Below are 22012 nucleotides of genomic sequence, written 5' to 3' on the forward strand. Positions count from 1 at the left end.
GATGAAGATTCTCAGCAGGCAGGGAATCCGATTTCCAGTTCAACAGTATCTCAAGCAGCAGGGCTGGGAAAGACGTCTGCTTGAGACCTTGGCAAGCCAGGGCCAATTGCTACAGTAGGCAATAGTGGACTAGAGGGGCCAACAGTATGACACAGGGTAAGACAGGCTCATGTAATTACAGTGGTACCTCGGATTAAGTACTCAATTCATTCTGGAGGTCTGTACTTAACCTGAAACTGTTCTTAACCTGAAGCACCACTTTAGCTAATGGGGCCTCCTGCTGCTGCCACGCCACTGGAGCATGATATCTGTTCTCATCCTGTAGCAAAGTTCTTAACCTGAAGCACTATTTCTGGGCTAGCGGAGTCTGTAACCTGAAGCGTATGTAACCCGAGGTACCACTGTATAGTCCAAATGAAGGAGAGATACCAGGATCTGTGCAAGAGGTGCTGTAAGACATTTTGGACATCAGAGTGTTTATCTCAGATTTATTAGATAACCACCCTGTTTGTCAGCCTTCAAAGGGGCTATCGGAACTATATGCAGGCAGCCTTTCCAAGAGCCCTAGGCACATTCTACACTCATAGGTCAAAAGTAGCCATGTTTAGCCAAGCTCTGCCTGTCTGATTCTAAGAGCTCTTCTACAGACAGGCACACAATGCAGCAGACCACCTTGCTTCCGCAGCTGATTTTCTCTCCACTTACCAGCTAATTTCCCCTGGGAGTTGGAAGGCTACGCAGAGAGATACAGGGACAGAAACAAAGAGGGAGATAAGTGGCGGGTGACGCCTGCTTCCCCCTAGGCTTACAATCCCCATTAACTTTCTCTGCCTGCCTCCCTTCAAAACTCTCACCAGCCAGAGTTTGGAGACATGTGACTAAATGTAGTGAGTGTAGCAAACCACAGGCTCTAAGCTACGGGTAGACAAACTAAGGCCCGGGGGCCAGATCCGGCCCAATTGCCTTCTAAATCCGGCCCACAAACAGTCCGGAAATCAGCATGTTTTTACATTAGTAGAATGTGCCCTTTTATTTAAAATGCATCCCTGGGTTATTTGTGAGGCAGAGGAATTCATTCATTATTTTTTTCAAAATATAGTCCGGCCCCCCACAAGGTCTTAGGGACAGTGGACTGGCCCCCTGCTGAAAAGGTTTGCTGACCCCTGCTCTGCTTTAGAGATCCAGCTACCTTTTTCAAATGCTGTTTATCCACTTAACTGACTGCAATGCCTTATAACCTTTCCACTGTTTTCTTTCTTCCTGCATTGTTTCCTCAAATAGCTGCCTCCACATGATCTTTCATGTGGTCCAAGGAACAACTTGAGAATGAGGTGGATCTATTGTACCCTTTCAGACACCAAAATTAGGTGTGGGGAGAAGCTTTCCAACAGCAGATAGTTAGTAGAGAGACCAACTAAGGCTCTTCCCTATACCCAGCCCCATACCACACTTTGCAGATGCGACTTACAGTCACCCATAGTTGGAAACTCATTGTATGCAGTTATTACCAAAAAAATTGGCAAATTTATTTTGGCATTGTTTTCTACAGGAGTAACTATGAACACCACCTATCCATTCTGAAGGAAATCAGCCCTGAGTGCTCACTGGAAGGTCAGATCCTAAAGCTGAGGCTCCAATACTTTGGCCACCTCATGAGAAGAGAAGACTTCCTGGAAAAGACCCTGATGTTGGGAAAGACTGAGGGCACAAGGAGAAGGGGACGACAGAGGACGAGATGGTTGGACAGTGTTCTTGAAGCTACGAACATGAGTTTGACCAAGCTGTGGGAGGCAGTGGAAGACAGGAGTGCCTGGCGTGCTCTGGTCCATGGGGTCACAAAGAGTCCGACACAACTAAACGACAAAAGGTGCTTCTGAAGGAATTCCTACCTCAGGGGGTTATGGTAGGGGGAACAGTCTCATGAGGAATCCGCACTTGGAATGAACAGCCCAGGCATTGTAAGAGGGACTTAGAGCTCTGACTCATCCAGGTGCCAGGAAGGGATTTGAGATAGGCTCCCCTTGCAATACTGGGGTAAATCGAAGGCCCGGAGAGGAAGGAGTGGACACACATCTGTGCCCCAAAATATGTTTATTGTGCTCCCTCTTTCCAACGTCTTTCTCCAGCCTTGGTAGGCAGTGGCTCCCACTCAAGCCACCTGACTCATGTAGCAACGCAGTACCATCCTGATTTTTTCCCCCTCAGGAATGTTGGAGGGTATGCAATCATCTATAAATAAATGTTTGATTTGAAAGGAGAATGCCAGGAGCCAAATCAGGTGTACTAACATGCAAGCAGTGGCACCATTCACCAGGGGAAAAATTAGTGTTTGTTTTTCCGCTCCATGTGAAGCATCCCCAGTGAACAGGTGCCTTCCACCTTTCTCAAAAAAACAACATCATTAGGATTGCAGCTCTGAGGCAGAGATGCAAAAGGTTAGAGGGAATAAGTATCTCCAGGGCCTCTTGAAATGCTCTAGTGAAAACGAACACATATACTGAAGTAGCTTTATGTACAACTCAATAAACAGTTTTCAATTCTATCAGTTGTTAGAATGTTCTTGCTAACTAATTATAAATATAACGGGCTAGATTCACTTAAAACTGAAAACCCATTTAAAAAACTTTCTCTTTTTAATTTCAGAAGGTAGAGAGCTAAAACATTCTCCCTGCAAAGGATAGCTTAAAGAATAGAAAGGTAAATGTATTTCAGGCCTTGAAGAAAAATGAACTGTTTTAATAAACTCTTGGTTTTTCCAATAATCCCCAGGGATGATGAAGAAGAAGATGATTTGTAAAGCCAAAAAATACAGAAGCTACTACAGTCAAAGGCAGAACACAGGAAAGTCAGGCTATGTGGAGCAAAACCAACACAACTATGTGCTAATCATCACCAAGGAAGAACTGCATCCTACGCTTATAGAATGCAAATAAAATAGATTTCAAGAGAATTTAGTTCCAAGTATGGCCACTTCAAACATTATTTACACAGCTTGACTGCTGCTCAAAATCCACATGGTTGTGGTGAAATTTGTTTCCCATGTAAATTGGCTAGACTGTAGTAAGAATCTGCATCAGTGTCACAGCTTTGTAAGATGCTGTGCAGCCAAACATTTGCACAGCCACATTAAATCCTGAGCATGCAGAGATGATGTTTTCCCATTACCATGTTCTGCCAACATTGGAATCCTCCCCGAAGCTTACATACCACAGTGGTTTTCAAAATTAAATAAATTACTTTTTTAAAAACAGAATCTTCTATGGGATTCCAAAACACCTTATTTTTGTCGTTTTGCAGTTGACATATAATCTGATTTTACATGTTTACATTTAAATAGCAGAGTCTCTTCTGCAAAAAAGGAATTGTTACCTATAGCCAATGGAAACAAACATTTGTTAAGGTTTTTTAGCCTATATTTCAGAAAGGCAGTTTCCAGTTAAGGAACCCATACAAGGATTACTGCATCTATGATTAACATTTTCAGTGACAAATCGGTAATTTCTGAAGTTTGACTTATTATTTATTCTATATCTGTTTAAAAACAAGCAGAACAGTTTAAACTTTGTGCTGCTGTTTTAGTCTTGTACTGTTATAGTATTCTACTATTTTATGAGTTTCAGGATGTTACGGTTTAATTTTATTACATAGGATTTTATTTATAAATAGAAAGGAATTATACAAATTTCTGAAAAAGAAACAAAAAACAAACCAATGGGCCCTAAATGCAACATATAACTTAATATATCCATAGCTATCTGACGTGCCCAGCCACATAAGAAAGTCAGGTTTTGTGCTTACCACAATATGTATATATGAGCTTGGAATCTATAAACCGAACTTTCAGGTTATGAAGAACAGCAGGTTCATGGAGATAGCTGAGGGCTGTCAGATCATTTTCACCCACAAGTATGTCAGGGTTTCGCAGGGGTGGTAGCTCCTTGGACTTAGCATCAAGGCTATATTGAAGTTCCTGGAAATGAAATAAGAGCATATATTAGTAAAGCTAAAGGGAACCTTGACCATTAAGTCCAATAGTGACCAACTCTGGGGTTGAGGCGCTCATTTCGCTTTATTGGCCGAGGGAGCCAGTGTACAGCTTCCGGGTCATGTGGCCAGCATGACTAAGCCGCTTCTGGCGAACCAGAGCAGTGCACAGAAACACTGTTTACCTTCCTGCCGGAGTGGTACCTATTGATCTACTTGCACTCTGACGTGCTTTCAAACTGCTAGGTTGGCAGGACCAGGGACCGAGCAACCGGAGCTCACCCCGTCGCGGGGATTCAAACCGCCGACCTTCTGATCGGCAAGTCCTAGGCTCTGTGGTTTAACCCTCAGCACCACCCGCGTCCCTTAAGAGCATATATTACATGCTTCCAAAATAATCAAACACATCACTATATATTTTTTTTAGAAAAAACATATATGGATATAGTTGAGTACACATACATAACTGCCAATTTTATTTACAATACACTGTAAGCCACCTTGAGCACTTGGGTTAATAAGTAAAATATAAATACAGGCAGCAACAATTTCAGGCATGTCTAACTGATGTGCGATCACCGCCATGCAGGTTCTTTTGAATCCAGAAGAGGGCAAAGCAGAGGCAGAATGGGAGTGGGGCAGAGCTTACGGGGCAGCGTACATGGGGGCTGGGAATGGAAGCCCCGTGCAAAATGGTTGCCACCTGTTCTACAAATAAACAAGGCCATGAACATGTAACCTTTTGCAGCAAATGATAGCAATTTTTTTAAAAAACATGAAAAGAGTTAACATTACCTTGCCATCCTCAACACGAAGATGAAGGACTTTGTCTCCTGATTTATAATCTTTTACAAGTTCTGCTGATTTCCAGACTACTTCTGGATCAGGTATCCAAATCCTTGCATACTGCAATACAAAATTAAGAAAGGATCAGCTGTATTTTCTCAGCAATTTGTATTGAAATAATAAGAATAATCACACACACATTACCTTTTAAAAATTATCAGCCATGTTATGGGGAAAATATTTACAGCAAACATGATTGTCTTCAGCTGAATTCAGTGAGAACACTGTATTGAAATAATCCAATGAACTGAATTTTTATCCCCAGTTAATCCTATGGACTTATTTGAAATCAGGGATGCAATCCTAAACATGGTATCTAGGAAGTGTCTCAAGGGAACTCAAGGGAAATTATGCAATGCCCACAGGTATGTATTGAACGCTTCAAGGCAAAGACAAGCAGGAATTATTACCACCACCACTTGAGAAGAATTTCTGAAATTGTTTATTAATGCTAACTTAATAACTACTACTTCCATGCACTGACTTAACTTTATTAACAGATGTAGCCTATACATATTGTTAGGAAATTAACAAGTGCTTGGGGATTTTTGTTATAATTTCACTCCAATGAACCCTAGGTTTTACTGCAGAATATGCCTCCAAGTACTGACGCTATGGACTCCACCAAAAGGACTTCAAGGCAAGGACTGTAGATCATCCATCAGGTTTTTTGTTTGAAGATTCTAATCTAGAAGTGCAATAGCCACTTTCTTTTGAAGAAAGATTATATAGTGGTCTAACTGGAAAGTCCTTGTGGAAAGAGCAGACATACCGTATTTTTTGCACCATAACACTCACTTTTTTCCTCCTAGAAAGTAAGGGGAAATGTCTGTGTGTGTTATGGAGGGAATGCCTACGGGTGGCATGCCTACGGATTTTCCTCCTCTACAAACTATGTGCGTGTTATGGTCAGGTGCGTGTTATAGAGCGAAAAATACGGTACTCCTAAAGATTTATTTTCCCCGCCCACATATATAAGTTTTCTCACACAGCACATTCAGTCCAAGACATTCTGGTCCTTAAATCAGAATCCAAACTGTGCCCATCCCTCCACAAAATGCACCATTGTTGTCATATGCATCCACACAAACAACAGTTATAAATTCACACGTTGCACTAAAAGCATTCATTTAAAAGTTGCACCCTCTCTTCCTAACCTCAAACGTCACCAAAAATCATTACAAACTGTGCTCTGAGGTCCTGGTTACAGACAAACTCAGCTTTTCACTAAATGATTTGGCTGTAACAAACAGCTGTGCCACTAAATCAGGAGGGGATGTGAGCATGTGAAGGAGGAGGGGAGGACTAAGCATACGAGTACAGGGCTCAGTCATGGAGCAGCAAACCGTAGCTTGACACTGCATCAGAATGAGTCCAACATTTCTTTAAAATTTTGTGGAAAATATAGATGGCGGACTAGAGGTCTAATTTGACTATTCAGATATTTTGATAACACTCGTATTTCACAAACTCTCAAGTGGCAAGGCTGCCTTTCCATATACTCCATCTGTCCCCGTCTACCAGGGACAGTACAGTGGTACATCGGGTTACATACGCTTCAGGTTACATACGCTTCAGGTTACAGACTCCGCTAACCCAGAAATAGTGCTTCAGGTTAAGTACTTTGCTTCAGGATGAGAACAGAAATAGGGCTCTGGTGGCGCAGCGGCAGCAGGAGGCCCCATTAGCTAAAGTGGTGCTTCAGGTTAAGAACAGTTTCAGGTTAAGTATGGACCTCCGGAACGAATTAAGTACTTAACCCGAGGTACCACTGTACCAATTTTTTGTTACCTGTCTCTGAGAAATGATGGCCCCTATTTTTGCCTTGCTAAAATTGTTTTAATGTGAATTGCTAAAATTGCCATTCTTTAGGAATAAGCTCATTCTATCACCATGAGGGAATCTAGAGCTTACATTACTGAGTGGGGATAGAGCATATTGTTTGTAGTTAACACACACATATACAGTGGTGCCTCGCAAGACGAAAATAATTCATTCCGCGAGTCTTTTTGTCTTGCGATGTTTTTCGTCTTGCGAAGCACGGTCCGTCGCAACTGCGCCTCTTCAGGCGGCTTTAAAAAAAAAGCGCAAGACGTTTTCGTCTTGCGAAGCAAGCCCATAGGGAAATTCATCTAGCGAAGCAACGCAAAACCGAAAAACCCTTTCGTCTAGCGAGTTTTTCGTCTTGCGAGGCACTCGTCTTGCGGGGCACCACTGTAAATCCATGCGCTGTGACATCAGTGCAGTATGCAGAAGAGTTTTTCATTTCACTTACTGCAAATATTTTGACCTGCAGTAGTGTACTATCAGACACTTATGATTTTCCAATATATCTTTAACCAAAAGAAACAAATGCCATATTGGCTTTAAAATCAGTGGATGACAGGCTATTGAAGACTAAATGCAATGCTGTATAGGAGTTGATGTGGATTCAGGAATGTACCTTTCACACGTATAGCTCTGATTTTCTTCTGTGAAATATTGGAGGCTCTGCCATTCTAATGTATTCTACTTTCTGGAACCTCCAGTCACTTTTTTATAGATTCAACTAGTAAAAAAAGCAGCAAAAGTAATAGGATATAAACCCATTCCTGTAGGGCCACCCATCCATGAGGCAAGATGAGGCGGTTGCCTCAGGCAGCAGGATCCACCAGGACAGAAGATCCCAATGTTGATCTTTCTTCCTCTTTCCCTTGTTCCTGATGTAGATCTTCCCTCACCCCTTCTTCCCTGGCGGGGACGGGGGCAACCCCAGGTACCAAAATGTCTTGAGCCAGCCCTGCACTCCTGACAAAGCATACTTGGTTGTACAATGGCCAGTTTCCTGAAGTAACGTGGCAGCTCCTGCTACACCCCTAGGGTGCTCTGCCAAGCAGGCTGGTCTTGCCCATGAATGGATCTGCACTGAGCAACCACTGTGTGCCTTTGCACTTGAGTTTGGAAGTAGAGGAGAGGCTGGCACATACCTGGGTGTGAGGGAGGAAGTACCCCTCAGTTTAAGAAACGTGATTAGACAATACAGAAATGCAGCAGGCAATTCAGTTGGAAGAGCTCTTGCAAAACTACACTAAAAAGGAAGTGGCATTATGGGCCTTTATGCAGGCAGCTATGCCTGAAACTATGCAGCCAACACTTTATGGATCTTAGAAGCCATCTGGAAGCAGCCATTCCATCAGGTTGCAGCACTCCATTGGCTCTACCAAGAAACAAGCAACTTTGGGCTTCCCCTCACCTTTAACTTTTTCCATCCCAGCTGTTTGTTATAAGAGCTCTGCAACTAAGAACGAGTGTCCAAGTTTTCCTTCTTCCTCCTCCTTCCCAATCCCTTTTCCTTTTTTTACTGTGTCTTTCCTTTCAGCACTGACCTTTGAAAGCCACTGTGGGAGCCTTTTTTGGCTGAAACCAGAGTTGTCGAAAATCATTGGCGAAAGGGTGGTTTCAGTTCCCTAACCAAAGAGGATAAGTGATCCTTGGTGTGAATACGAGTATTGCAAAAGGGTTCTGTTATATCTATGAAGCACTGGGAGGGAAAGTTTCTGTTCTTCAAACATAGCACAGCAGATGTTGAAGTCTTAGGAAATGCCTGTAGATGCACTGGGTAATCCTGGAAGGGGGTCAAATAAATGCTAACCACACTAAAGAGAAAAAAGAACAACTGGACCTATAACCTAGAGACAGTTCCTCCACAATTATGAAGCTTTATGACTCTTGGAACCACTTCTAAAGTGGGTGCACGTGATTTAATGGACAAGCTTACGGCAGACAAAACCAGGAACTACTTGTCATCGAATACAGAGCAAGCATTTGTTTTCTTTTTCTGTATTCATAAAAAACCCATTGTGTTCCATAGCAGAACTTAAAGCATCTAACTTAAAGCCATGCACCACACCGCAACAATACAATAGAATATGGGCCTTTAAGTGTGTTTGAGGAGGGGGGTTAATGGTTTGTTTTGTATGCATTCCGTGTTCTCATCATCCTGTGATCTTCAGATGAAGCTGAATGTGCACAAGTTAAACGTGCATAAGTTGAGGGTCTACTGTATTCTCATGCAAGTACAATAGGGAGCTTCGGTGAACTCCAGATTCACTGTTTCACAGCCTGACAAGCCTGACAAGCACAAGACTCTGTAGCTGCCCTCCACAATGGAGACAAGAAGAAAAATGAAGTGGAAGAAGAAAAATGTGCCTCAGAAGCACCAATAGTTGTGATGATTATTCTCAAACCACAGCTCCCCCATCCCAATCTTAAACCCAAATATAGACTTAGGTCACCATGCCTACCAGCACCTGCTAATCCAGAGACTGGGAATTTGTGACCCTCCAGTTGTTAGATTCCAACTCCCATTAGCCCCAGCTAGTATGGCCAATAGTCAGCGATAGTGGGAGGTTTGGTTGAACTACATATGGAGAGCCGCAAGTTCCACATTTCTGTGCAAAATAAACTAATATTGGTGCCTTTCCTATGGAAGCTGCTTGAAGCTGAGCGCACATTTTTGCTGCTTTGGCATTCTGATTAGTGGATCTACATTGGGAACTGCTGCCCCAGTGGATCCTGCCGCCAGAGGTGGCCGACTCAGCTGGTTCATGGATGGGCCGGCCCTGGGGAAACTGAGGAAAAGGCACCACTGCAGTACACACTCCACAGAAATACTTGTTGAATACTCTCTCTACTCAGATCTCAAGCAGATAAAGAACTACGCAACTTTTAGAAGACATCTGACAGCAGCCCAGTATCAGTAAGTTTTTAAAGTGTTTTTATATGTACTGTAAGCCACCCAGTCTGATATTTTCAGACCAATGAAATCAGCGAGGGGCTGTTCATTTAGACAGCCAGAATCTGCACCAACTAAACTGTATATCTGCAGTATAACAACTGTAACTTTAAGAACTTTCTTTCCCAATCCTTTTTCCTTATGTGTCATGTATTTTTAAGAATGTAAGCCTGAGGTCACAGACCGTATTTGTGCTGATTTTTGTAAGCTGTTTTGAGAGCCTTTTCAGCTGAAGGGCAGGGTATGAATGCTTTTTAAAAATAAAAACAGGAGCTGGGTATCATTTATCATTCATATATAAGGCCATGCCACAATATCATAAGGAGCACCTTTCGAATCTCTGCTTGGGAAACCAAAACAGTATCTCCTTGCAACAACAGAGAGAAGGGGAAACCAGATTGCAGATCACCATAGAAACCAGACTGCCAGAGCCAGCTGAGCCTTCCACGTGAGATAGTTAAAAGGATATTAAGATCCTGCTACCACAACCAGAAAATGGTAGTTTTAAACATGCATGCTTGATCATCTGTAGTTTTACCAACAGTACAGATAACACTTCAATCCTTGCTTAAGAAAGCAGAAAAGAGAATTGTTTTAATAATAAAGCTGCATGAGGTGGCCAAGCTGTACATTATGTTGCTCTCATTTATCCTGAATTACAGCCAGCTGTATTCTGAAGCATCAGAACACCGACTCATATCAAACATGCAATCTGTAGTATTTATTATATAAGCTTAGCAGGGTAGTAATGCCCTGCTACAGATCTATGACACTGTCCTAGCGGTTCCACATCAGGGTATATGCTATTGAAACCCAGACCTAAGAGAGAACTCTTGGAAACATTCTATGGCAGCTGGAAAGTAGCACAGATGTTCTGCACGGCTTAAAGCTGGTCTAGAATAGAGAAGAAAGCAGCAGCTGCTACCTAAAAAACCCCCCAACCCTACCATCCATGAATATAATACACTGGTCTCAGATCGAGGGTGATGGATTGTTGGGGTTCTTTTTAGCAAAGGATAAATAACACACAGTGTCAGCACAAGGATTCACTTGAGACTGTTTCAGTGGCTGAATACTGGGAAGGCGTGAGATATCTTTGCAAAGAAATCCCAAAGCCGGAACGTTTTCCACAAATTAAACACAAATGAATTGTTTTTTTTCAAGATACTGCTAAATAGCATCCATTATATTATTGCAACACCTCAAGGACTGCCTCTCCCTATATGAACCAACCTGTACCCTGCAATCATCCTTTGAGGCCCTTCTTCATGTGCCCGCTCAACAGGAGGTCCAGAGGTTGGCAACACAAGAACAGGCATTTTCAGTGGTGGTGCCTTGCTTGTAGAATGTTCTCCCCAGGGAGGCTTGCCTGGCACCATCATTACCTATCTCCAGGCACCAGACAAAAACATTCATTTTTCACCATGCCTTTGACTTCTAATTATCTATGGCCCTTTGTACGTTTGTGCTTATTTAATGTTTGTTTAAGTCACTTTGACTTGAAGTGGCTAATAATAATAATAATAATAATAATAATAATTTTATAATAATTCTGCTGCTTCTCCTTGCGACACTCATAGACACACTTGACAAGATTTATGCAGAACAATTAACAAGTACATTTTCCCAACTCTTTCTTTTGCATACAACATAATAAAAAAAAATAGTGGAGAGGCAGAATGAGGCATAGATGGAATTCTATCTCACAGAAAGAGCAGACACCATGAACTAGGGCAAGATTCCTCTTGTACTTTATGATACCATCTGAGATCACATGAACAAATCATCAGACCATATTAACTACCAAAACATTCACATCACAAGATGTACTGGAGGCATTCACCTCTTGACAACATCAGTGATGACTAGAAATAAGCTGGCTTTTCATCAGGAATTCTCAAAACAAACACCTAGGATGTGTATTTCTTTATTTTCTATTTGTTGGGTGTTTTATTTAAATTGGATGTATAGATATGGAAACTACTGTTAAATTGTTAATAAGTTCATTCCTCTTGTTACTTGTTATTGTGAATGCTTGAAACAAGTTTCAATTTTTAAAAAAGTTCTGAAAACCAACAAAAGGAAAACAAAAAAATGTACACCTAGGAAACAATGCCCTGGGAACGTCTCAGCTCCAATCAATATGCACAGGAATTATACAAGTACCTTTCACAGTAGCATTTTGTCATTTAAAACTCAAGCAAGGAGTAACCAAAGAACAGACTCCTCAATAATGCTTACTCAGTTTCTTTCAGTGATGTACAAATATTTGAGCATATGAAATGAAGACAGCAGCATGCATAACAGTATAGATATCCAAATAACACGGGCAAATCTATTCTTCAGAAAGTAACTGAACCTCAGCTACAAAACAAAGATCTAGACTACCACAGACACACACACACACACACACACACACACACACACACACACGAAGTGTCAGTGCCGGATTATACACTAATCTTTTTACCAAGGAAGTAATGGCGGAATGGATTATTGTTCTCAATGCATGGAATCTAAAAAGATGCCCTTTCTCCAATGTCTTCATCAGGGTTGGACCTACTGTTAGGGAGTGAGCAATTGCCTCAGGTGGCAGGTGCTGGAGTGTAGCAGTATCAGCGCTCTCTCTCTCTCTCTCTCTCTCTCTCTCTCACACACACACCGATACTATCCCATCAGCAGTACTGAAGTAAGATTCAGCTGCCAATATAGTAGGCTTCTGTATATTGGGTCCAAGGATCACACACACATGGAGGCGATGGATGGATGGATGGATGGATGGATGGATGGATGGATGCTGAGATGACCTCCTAGAGTGAGAGACTGGGAAAAGAAAGGAAAACTCCCAGGTGAGAGATGGGAGGGTCCACCACTTTCTGAGACAAGTGTTAAGAGCTTTCTCTGCTTTTGTTTTTATTTAGGTTTTTTAATCTTATTGTATTATGAAAAAGCTTTAATAAAATCTTATGGGGAAAATGAGGAATGAAGAGGGGACTGTCTTGCCCTTTGCCTCAGTTGGCAAAACATCATGAGATGACCCTGGTCTTCCTCCATCAAAGGAAGACTCTTTTCATCAATGAAGAAAAAGACACAGCTTGTTTCTCCAAAGCTTTGTTTGTTTTCCAGGTATTTTGCCTCATACTTTGGTAGCTTAGCAAGAGTCTGAGGTGGAGTAGTCAAAGAAACCATGGTTAAGCATAGCTGTTGAGTTTGGACATTAACGTTGCTGTGGGTTAAACCACAGAGCCTAGGACTTGCTGATCAGAAGGTCGGCAGTTTGAATCCCCGCGACGTGGTGAGCTCCCGTTGCTCGGTCCCTGCTCCTGCCAACCTAGCAGTTCGAAAGCACGTCATAGTGCAAGTAGATAAATAGGTACCGCTCCAGCGGGAAGGTAAACGGCGTTTCTGTGCGCTGCTCTGGTTCGCCAGAAGCGGCTTAGTCATGCTGGCCACATGACCCAGAAGCTGTACGCCGGCTTCCTCGGCCAATAAAGCGAGGTGAGCACCGCAACCCCAGAGTCGGTCACGACTGGACCTAATGGTCAGGGGTCCCTTTACCTTTATAGTTAAAATAAGGGATGATTCTTAAGCCAATGGCAAACCATTGTTTGTTGCCAGAAAACAAGCAATGACTGGTCTGCAGGGTTGAGTTTAGACATTTAAACAAACCATGGTTTAGCACAGGGCACAAACTATGCCAAATATGTACACATTCTTTAAGGGAGGTGATTTTGGAGTCAATCTGTAAGTCCTGAAATAGCATATGGTGCAATCTTCCTCTGACAAGCATCACTTTGGAGAACAGGTGAGTGCATGCTCGAATATTATCACAAGACATGAATTCCCTGCATTGTACTCAAGTCTTCCTGATTTGGTGGTGGTTGCTACATTCATATGTGCAGGAAATTGGGGCTCTAAAAAGCAATGGTGAAATTCAAACACTGAGCTGCCAAAATTTACCACGTGCTTTTCAATTCCTCTCACAGGTCACAGTCCTGAGGCACTTTCTATAATGTAAAACATTTCAGCTATTTAGCATGATTAGCACATCCCTTTTCTTAGCGGCTGGCTTCTTTTTTTGCTTTTTTAAATTCTCTGGGAGAGGAAGTGAAACTGTTACATGCTCCAAGACTTAGCAATGCAGCCTGTCAAAGTACTATTTGTAAGACTGACATAACACTCACACATCTCTACCACTCTCAGAAGCTACAGTGCTCTTTCTGGAACTAAAATAAAGGGGGCAGTTCTCCCTAGGTTTTTAAATAATTTGACTATTTTTGATCTTTCAAGAGCTGGGAAATTTTTGGTGCCTCCTGAGAGTTTTGCTATGCCCTCCTGTTGCTGGTTCTATGGTTCCCCCCTGCCCGGCCCATTGCTTTTAAGTTTGGGGGTGGCATATACCGTATTTTTCGCTCCATAAGGCGCACAGGACCATAAGGCGCACCTAGTTTTTAGAGGGGGAAATCAAGGAAAAAAATATTATCCCCTCCCCAGCCCCAAAGAGCAAAGAAGCCAAGACAGTGAGCGGGATCCATCCCGCTGGCTGTATTGGCTTGTGCCATAGCCACGCGCAGCCTCTCCCAGCCAGAGGGGCTGCGCGCGGCTAAAGAAGCCAAGACAGCCAGCGGGAGAGGCTGTGCATGGCTATGCCAGAAGCCAAGACAGCCAGCGGGATGGGTCCTGCTCACTGTCTTGGCTTCTTTAGCCGCGCACAGCCTCTCAGGCTATGGCAATTCCCCCACCTCCCACAAAAGCCCACAGGAGCCGCGCACCCTTTAAGGAACACACGGCTCCTGCGGGCTTTTCTACGAGGAGGGAGAAGGGACTGACTGGCTGCATCAGTCCCTTCTCCCTCCTGGGGAAAAGCCCGCAAGAGCCGCGCGGAGCTTGTGTGCGGCTTTTGGGGGCTTTTCCTGCCTGCCTCCCCCCTGCATTCGCTCCATAAGACGCACACACATTTCCCCTTACTTTTTAGGAGGGGGAAGTGTGTCTTATGGAGCGAAAAATACGGTAAATGTTGTTTGTAAATGAATGAATTGGTGGATGGATGGATAAATAAATAAATAAATAAATAATGCCACAGCTACAGCTTTCACCCATTCAGAGGTGGTCATGAAAGTACCAGGCCCCTTTCTCAACTGCCCATTATTTACCAGTTCATCCCACTCTTCCTCCAAGGCCACTGAGTTGGCATACATAGTTCTCAGCACTCACACACAAACACCCGCCAACAACCACCCTGGAAGGTTAGTTATACGCTAAGAAATGATGACTCAAAGCCCCCCAGTGAGTTTCATGGCTAAGCTGGGGGTTGAATCCACGTCTTCCCAGTCCTCCTTTAGCACTCTAACCACTAGTTCACCAAGCTTTCTCTCCACTAGCTATTGCTCCATCCAGTGCAAGCTCAGAGCCCAGGATGCTTTTTGCATGCTGAAAGGGCAGAGACTGCTGAACACCCAGAATGCCACAGCACATTTCTTTCTAGTCATCCGAGACAGAGCCCCAGCACAGCTTTTCATACAGTTTCTGGATTATGTGGGTTGTATCAAATGTAGACCCACTGAAATTAAATGAACACAACTAACTTAGGGCCATTAATTTTCAGTGGGTCTACGCTGTGCAGGACTCAGCTGTATATGGCCCAATGTTGCTTTCCACAACAGAAACAATGACACAAAAAGAAACACCAGAGAGCAGCAGCTGCCACCTGCGACAATATAATGATGCTCCTTCCCAGCCAGGAAGAGAATTTCTTTTAATGCAATCAAAGAAGTGTGAGAATACAGTGTAGCGAAGCATTGCCCCTAACAGAAACACAAAAAAGAGCTTTTCTGACCACAACAAAAATAGCACCAGGCATTTTGGAAAGGTTTACTTACCCTTTGCCTTGACAAGTTTGTGTCAACACTGGTGCATTGGCTAGTGCACCTTAACAAAATGAAGACACCAGAGCCTCAAGCTGTATTATTCAGAAACCAATAGTTTCCTTACATTTGCAAGAAGAAGACAACAGAAAGGAAGATTACAGTGCCTGTACAAGTTCTGGAGTGTGAGAAAGGGAGGGAGGGAGGCAAAAAGAGAGAATGCTAACATTGCTTTGTAACACTTTCCTGTAGCACAGCAGAGAGAAGATTCTAACTAGCCTGTTCTTGAATTTACTGTATCACTTCAGACTGCAGGTGGAGAATAATATTTTTGATGCTCCTCCATACTTAAGAAAGCAATCTCCGTAACACTCCCTTACTAGTGTTCCTGTCCATGACTAAACTACACACATTTCATCTATTTCACCAGTGCCACCTTCTGAAAGAAAACTGATGAACAGTGAGAGTTGGGCAGATTCTGCTATCAACAGAGACCTCAAGGTGAATGTCTGAAGACTAAAAAATTGCTCTCTTTGCTAGATCATAGCACAGCATGCAGCTTAGGCAAATGAATCAAAATACACAGCATTATCATTATCGATTATATCGATATAATCGATTTTATCGATTATATTTCCCCTTACCTCTCACAAGCCCGGCCTGCTAACAAAAAGGTATATAACTAAAAGCAAAGTAAAAGTGCAGTCCAAAAGTACAGCAGACAGCATTAAACTTAATTAAAGAAACGCAAGTACAAATACAGATGATGTCACTGTTATTATGCTCCAACGACTGGTTGGAGCAACTTGAATTGCTATCTGAACTCATATAATTTGCAGAACAGTCTGAGAAGGCCCTGTTTCATAAAGTGACCTGTCTAGATCACATTCATTGAAGGCAGCACAAGTCAGGCTTCCCCTGTATGCTACTACCAGGACCCAGAATTGGGCTTGATGTTCAGTGGCAGCCAATATACTGCTTTCAGAATCTGTGCAACGTGCGTCCATGTCAATGCCTTACACAACAACCAAGCAGAAGCATTCTGTGCCAACTCATCTTCAAGGGAAACCCCACATAGAGCAGTGTTAGAAACTTATATAAGCCACATGCCAGATGACAGCTTAAACCTAGGTTACTGTTGCTGCAACAGAATTATATATTTGCCAGAGGGTTGGACTAGATCACCCTCAGGGTACCTTCCAACACTGCAATTCAATGATCTCAACTACATTGCTTGACTGTAGCTTGTTCTTACAACAATTGACTTGTCCCAGTATGCAAGAAAGAGACACACACACAGCGGAAGTGGAAATGGTATTAACTAAGGACTAAGGCAGAGGTTTTTAAACTGTGGGTACCAACCTGGCACCCCGAAATCTCTATACAGTTGCAATTGGACCCATGTCAGTAGCACCTGGGGAACTTCGAACGGTGCCATAGAATGTATTACATTAGTTAAGTGTAAGCTCATGGAAGCATGGACAACTGCAGCCAACTGGAGCCATAACTGAACCAGGGGAGCAGAGGCACTCTGCTACAGTGGCCCATGAGCACTCTGAGAACTGTTCTTTTCTGGGAAGTGCTACCCCATCAGAATGGGCTGTTTGCCTAATTTGCAAGCCCAAGAACAAGTCTCAGGCTTATAAAGATTCACCTTTAGTTTATTGTCCCTCATCCAGCTCATCACTGCCTCCAGGCGCTGTTTCAGCACTTGCACTTTCTTGATTCAGATGGTATGAAGAACTAGAGCTGGGTGTGTCCACATACTGGTGGCATTGTGCTCCAATTCTCTGGCTGACACCTCCCATTGGTTTTGTGTAATGTTAAAAATATTAAGAAGTTTCACAGTGCGGAGAGATAATTTCCCTCCCTTTCATATAAGACAAGAATATGGAAACGTACAGTGAAACTGATGGGTAGCAAATTCGGAAAAGACAAATAAAAGGACTTTCTCATACTATATATAACAACTGACTTACAGAATTTGACAAGCCACAAGTTTGTGATGGTGCCACAGATGACTTTAAATGGAGATTATATCCATGAATTATAACTCTATCAACTGCTATTCCTTATGACAGCAACAGGGAAATACCATACGCAGAGAAAGTCTACTTTTGAATTCCAGGAGCTGGGGTAGAAACAACAGAGAAGGGATGTTGCCTTCATCCCTGCTGGTGAGGTTCCCAGAAGCATTCGGCAAGCCACTGTTGGAAGCAGAATTGGCAAGATGGACATTTGATCTGATTCTGTAGGGCTTTTCTTATGCTTAAAAGTCTTCAAGTTAACTGAACCAACCAAGTTTAGTTACTCACATTTACTACTGATTTTTAAAGTACCAAACAGTTAAAAAATGCCAAGAATCCCCATATAAATAGGCTCATGAGGATCACATTCCACTTGAAATTCAACTGACCTATGCTGAAAAAGGCAGTGACCCAATAAGAAGTTTAAAGGTATTCCACATATGAGCAAAGGCTAGACTATCATGAATGCAGTTGTTTGTTATTACTAGTTTCCTAATTACAAAAAAGGAAGCTTCTTTTATATTGGTGTTTGTAGCTTAATGAAACATCAATGTAATACTATGATAGCTTAACCTTTTTACAGGAAAAACAGAAAGAAGACCCTGAAAAAGTCACCCTGCTGCTGGACTGCAATACTATATACTGTACACACTTTTCTAGGAGCACTGAACTCAAGCAGGCTTACTTTGGAGCACTAGTAATAGGCACATTGTGATGTAATAGGCACAAGAGGAAAACATAAACAGTTAAAGGAGACTCATGGTAAGAAATTGGAGCAATGATTTATGGTTGCAACTTGAAACTAGTTTCCCAAGAATGCATTGGCCGAAAAGTCAACAGAGAGAAGTCAGTATTTACAGAGCTGCCATTAAAACAGAACTCTCCACTGCAAAAGGCCATCAAGCATACATTACATACCATATACATTTATGTGCTCGTAGCCCAGCTGAGGTTTTGTTTTTGTTTTTAAACACAGTTTGTGTTGCTTCCTTCCATTTATCTCAGTTTAACGTAAATCCCTTCCACCTTCCGTGGTCACTGCATTAGCAGCAGTTGAATACAGTACAGTATTGCCTTGGATCAAAGCAGCGCACATGTGTTTGCTTATTATCAAGATTTATATCCTGCCTTTCTATAAAGTATCCAAGGGGCCAAATCGAAACTCTTCAATTTACAGCATAAAATGTATGCACAAAAGGAAGACATGCCTTAATGGAAGGGCTCTACTGCAACTATTACAAAGAGCAAATTATACTCTTGACCAATCCCCTGAGCCCGTTTATTTATTACCTGGCATCTATCTCTCGTTTCCCCTGGCTTACTTTCTACTGAAGGAAGTGCAAGGATAGAAATCAGCAATGATTATTCAATGTACCTAATACATTCAGAGCAGCAACGTCCAACTCGCAATAGACTGCGATCTACTCACAGCAATTAAAAAATGGCAGTGATCTATCCATTGTCGTTGGATAGACCAAAGTTCTTGAGCTTTTTTAGGAAGCCATAGTTCCCCCCATAACTGAGGTGCCAAAGATCTACCAGAAACACCCCGTGATCTACCACTAGATCATGATCTAACTGTTGGACACGCCTGATTTAGAGGATTGGGGAAGCCACACCTTGCTGAAACACCTTTTTACAGACTTAACACTGCCTTGTAACAGATGAATGCCACACTAACCCTCTTGGCTGCAACAAAGAATGAGAGGCACTACAAGTAGTTTTGTAGTGTGCAAAGATGATTTTATTGTCTCATTAAAAGAAAAGTCAGAAGAATCTGACATCTATTTCAGGATACTTTATTTGCACACACAATCTTCATTACATTACACCATACTGCCACACAACAGTTCTGTTAAGAGACCAGCAACTTTTGGCTCTCCAAGTTGTTCAATTCCAGCTTGTTTTTACATGAATCTTGTAACTAGGACTTAGCGTCCAAGTCTGCTTTTACCGTCCTCCCTCCCTTTTCATTTTGTGTTTCGCAGCTTATCAGCAATATTTGTAAGGTACTTTGAAGGTACTTTTTCAACTGAAAAGGGAGATAAAAAATGTTTTACCCATCTTGCTCCCAAATGTCTTCTTTCAGTAAATAGTAATATATTTAATACGGAAGTAATGTTTTTGAGGAAATCATGTAACAAAAGAAGGAACAATATCTTCATTCAAGAGCGGCAAAGCAGCAAATTCTGACTATTATCTGTTCCCGTGTTCACTGAAGTTATTACTGGGCCCAAAGAAAAAGAGACTAAAGGGGGCGGGGGAGTGAACGACACCTCTAGTTAAGAACAATCCAGCAATATCATTTCATAATATCTAATTCTTTGGGAATGTAAGCCTCCAGAAGCAGTCATTGATACATGGGACAAAATGCAAATACTTGAATCTCATGATGCATTAACTGTTCCAGTCTCTGGTACTCCAAAGAGATCAAAGCCGAATACACTGCACATCTCTCTTCCTGACCAGATGTTTAATTAGCCTTCTCTATACAACTGCTAGATAAACAGTTTCTCTGTTCTGTTCAATTCTTAAGATCGCTCCTCTTTTTCCTGACATCGTGCTATATAAAGCACATACACCCTCGAGGTGTCTGGATATAGAAGATTTGACTATACACAATGGTAGCTCTCAATTTCAAGAATTCCAATACATTCCAATACATCATATAGTGCAATTATGAAAATATACCAGTATTTGTAGCATTTATTTACATTATATGCTTAGGTTATTTGTGCCTTCTCAAAAAGAACAGAGCCCATCAAAACATCTGGAAACAGAGCTAATGGTAAAATTAATTATCACAGATATAAAGGTCAAAAGACATTAAACAGAACTGAAACCACTCATTTGAGACTAATCTCTCATATTGCTTTTCCCAACATGGGAAATAAGATATACGTCAGAAAAAAAACCACAGCTTGATCATAACCTGGAAATGGTCAAGTATTACACTTTTGATTCTTATATCTGGCATCTACCAGAAAGTTTGACCTGGTTGAAGTGTGTCCAGCCATACTCAAATTACAGAATAAATCCTTATCCCCGGCTTTTCCTGAGCTAGACAGCTCTTGGAGCAATCCCATTAGGGTTACTTTAAAGGTAGATGCCATTCATCCTGTTTTAGAATATAATCAACATACAGTGGTACCTCGCAAGATGAATGCCTCGCAAGATGGAAAACTCGCTAGATGAAAGGGTTTTTGGTTTTTTGAGTTGCTTCGCAAGACGATTTTCCCTATGGGCTTGCTTCGCAAGACGGAAACGTCTTGCAAGTTTGTTTCCTTTTTCTTAAAACCGTTAATACAGTTGCGACTTGACTTCGAGGAGCAACTCATAGAACGCGGTGTGGTAGCCTTTTTTGAGGTATTTGAAGACTTTGGTGATTTTTGAAGCTTTTCCAAAACTTTTCCGACACCGTGCTTCGCAAGACGAAAAAAATCGCAAGACGACAAAACTCACGGAACGAATTAATTTTGTCTTGCGAGGCACCACTGTAATCTCACAGATCATCTATGACACATTACACTTAAGAATGTACCACTGGACAAGTTACTGTCGTTATATGTTGTTATTGTATTTAAATGAAAAACAATGAAAAATTATTGGGGAGGGTGGTTTCTGGAGGCCTAAAAGCAGAGCAAAATATTTAAATAAACTAAATCAAATAAGTGTATCATGTTTCAAAATGCCCAGTTGTATCAAGCAGAACTCAAAAGTATATAGTTGTTTTTGTTTTTGAAACATTCATTTTGCTGCTTGAAGTCCCAGAGAACCTCTCTTTTAAATAGCTCATTAGCAGACTTGGTAAAAACTCTTAAGGAAACAGGACTCCTTGCCCAGAAGCTACAAGCATTTTTTCTGTTAGAACACCTTCGTTTTAAAACCATTACTTTCTCTCCGTGTTCTTAGTCAGGCACACCCTGAGAAGAAACCCTTGAGGAATATAACTTGTTTGCTTTGTTGTCTAACCAGGAAGTTCTACCACATTCTGGAGAACCTTCTTTTTCAGTTCAGTTCAGCTGTTAGTAAGCAGATTCACAGGAGATTCAATAACCTAATCAGTTTGTTGCCTCCAAAATATTGCAAGGCTGAGAGAATATAGCAGATAATGGGGGTGAGTGAGAAACATCAACTCAAAAGCCAGAGAGACTTATAGTCCAATCCTACAAATACTTACTCAGAAGAAAAGCTTAGGTCATGGGTAGGCAAACTAAGGCCCGGGGGCCGGATCCAGCCCAATCGCCTTCTAAATCCGGCCTGCAGATGGTCCGGGAATCAGCGTGTTTTTACATGAGTAGAACGTGTCCTTTTATTTAAAATGCATTTTTATTTGTTATTTGTGGGGCATAGGAATTCGTTCATTATTTTTTTCAAAATATAGTCCGGCCCACCACAAGGTCTGAGGGACAGTGGACCAGACCCCTGCTGAAAAAGTTTGCTGACTAGGTGTTGTATCGGGTTTACACCCAAGTACAGTGCTTTTCAAACTCTTTTCTCTGGACCACACTTTCAGA

At 42.0% G+C, this 22012-nt stretch overlaps 1 protein-coding gene and 1 long non-coding RNA gene across 6 annotated transcripts in view; one reads left to right on the plus strand and one right to left on the minus strand.

Annotated features, from left to right (window-relative positions):
• Positions 1-22012, plus strand: part of LOC310693666 — a 321657-nt gene that overhangs the window by 192829 nt on the left and 106816 nt on the right. The window lies entirely within an intron of this gene.
• Positions 1-22012, minus strand: part of MYO5A (myosin VA) — a 124404-nt gene that overhangs the window by 90884 nt on the left and 11508 nt on the right. For all 5 annotated transcript variants that reach the window (XM_083475521.1, XM_083475520.1, XM_083475517.1 and 2 more), the window contains exons 2-3: positions 4780-4890; positions 3799-3970 (exon numbers count right to left, since the gene is read on the minus strand). In XM_083475521.1, coding sequence (XP_083331647.1) covers positions 3799-3970; positions 4780-4890 — 283 coding nt within the window. The remainder of the gene's footprint in view (positions 1-3798; positions 3971-4779; positions 4891-22012) is intronic.

This window comes from Podarcis liolepis (assembly GCF_965112155.1).
Source record: "Podarcis liolepis genome assembly, chromosome: 14".
NCBI classification, from domain to species: Eukaryota; Metazoa; Chordata; class Lepidosauria; order Squamata; family Lacertidae; genus Podarcis; species Podarcis liolepis.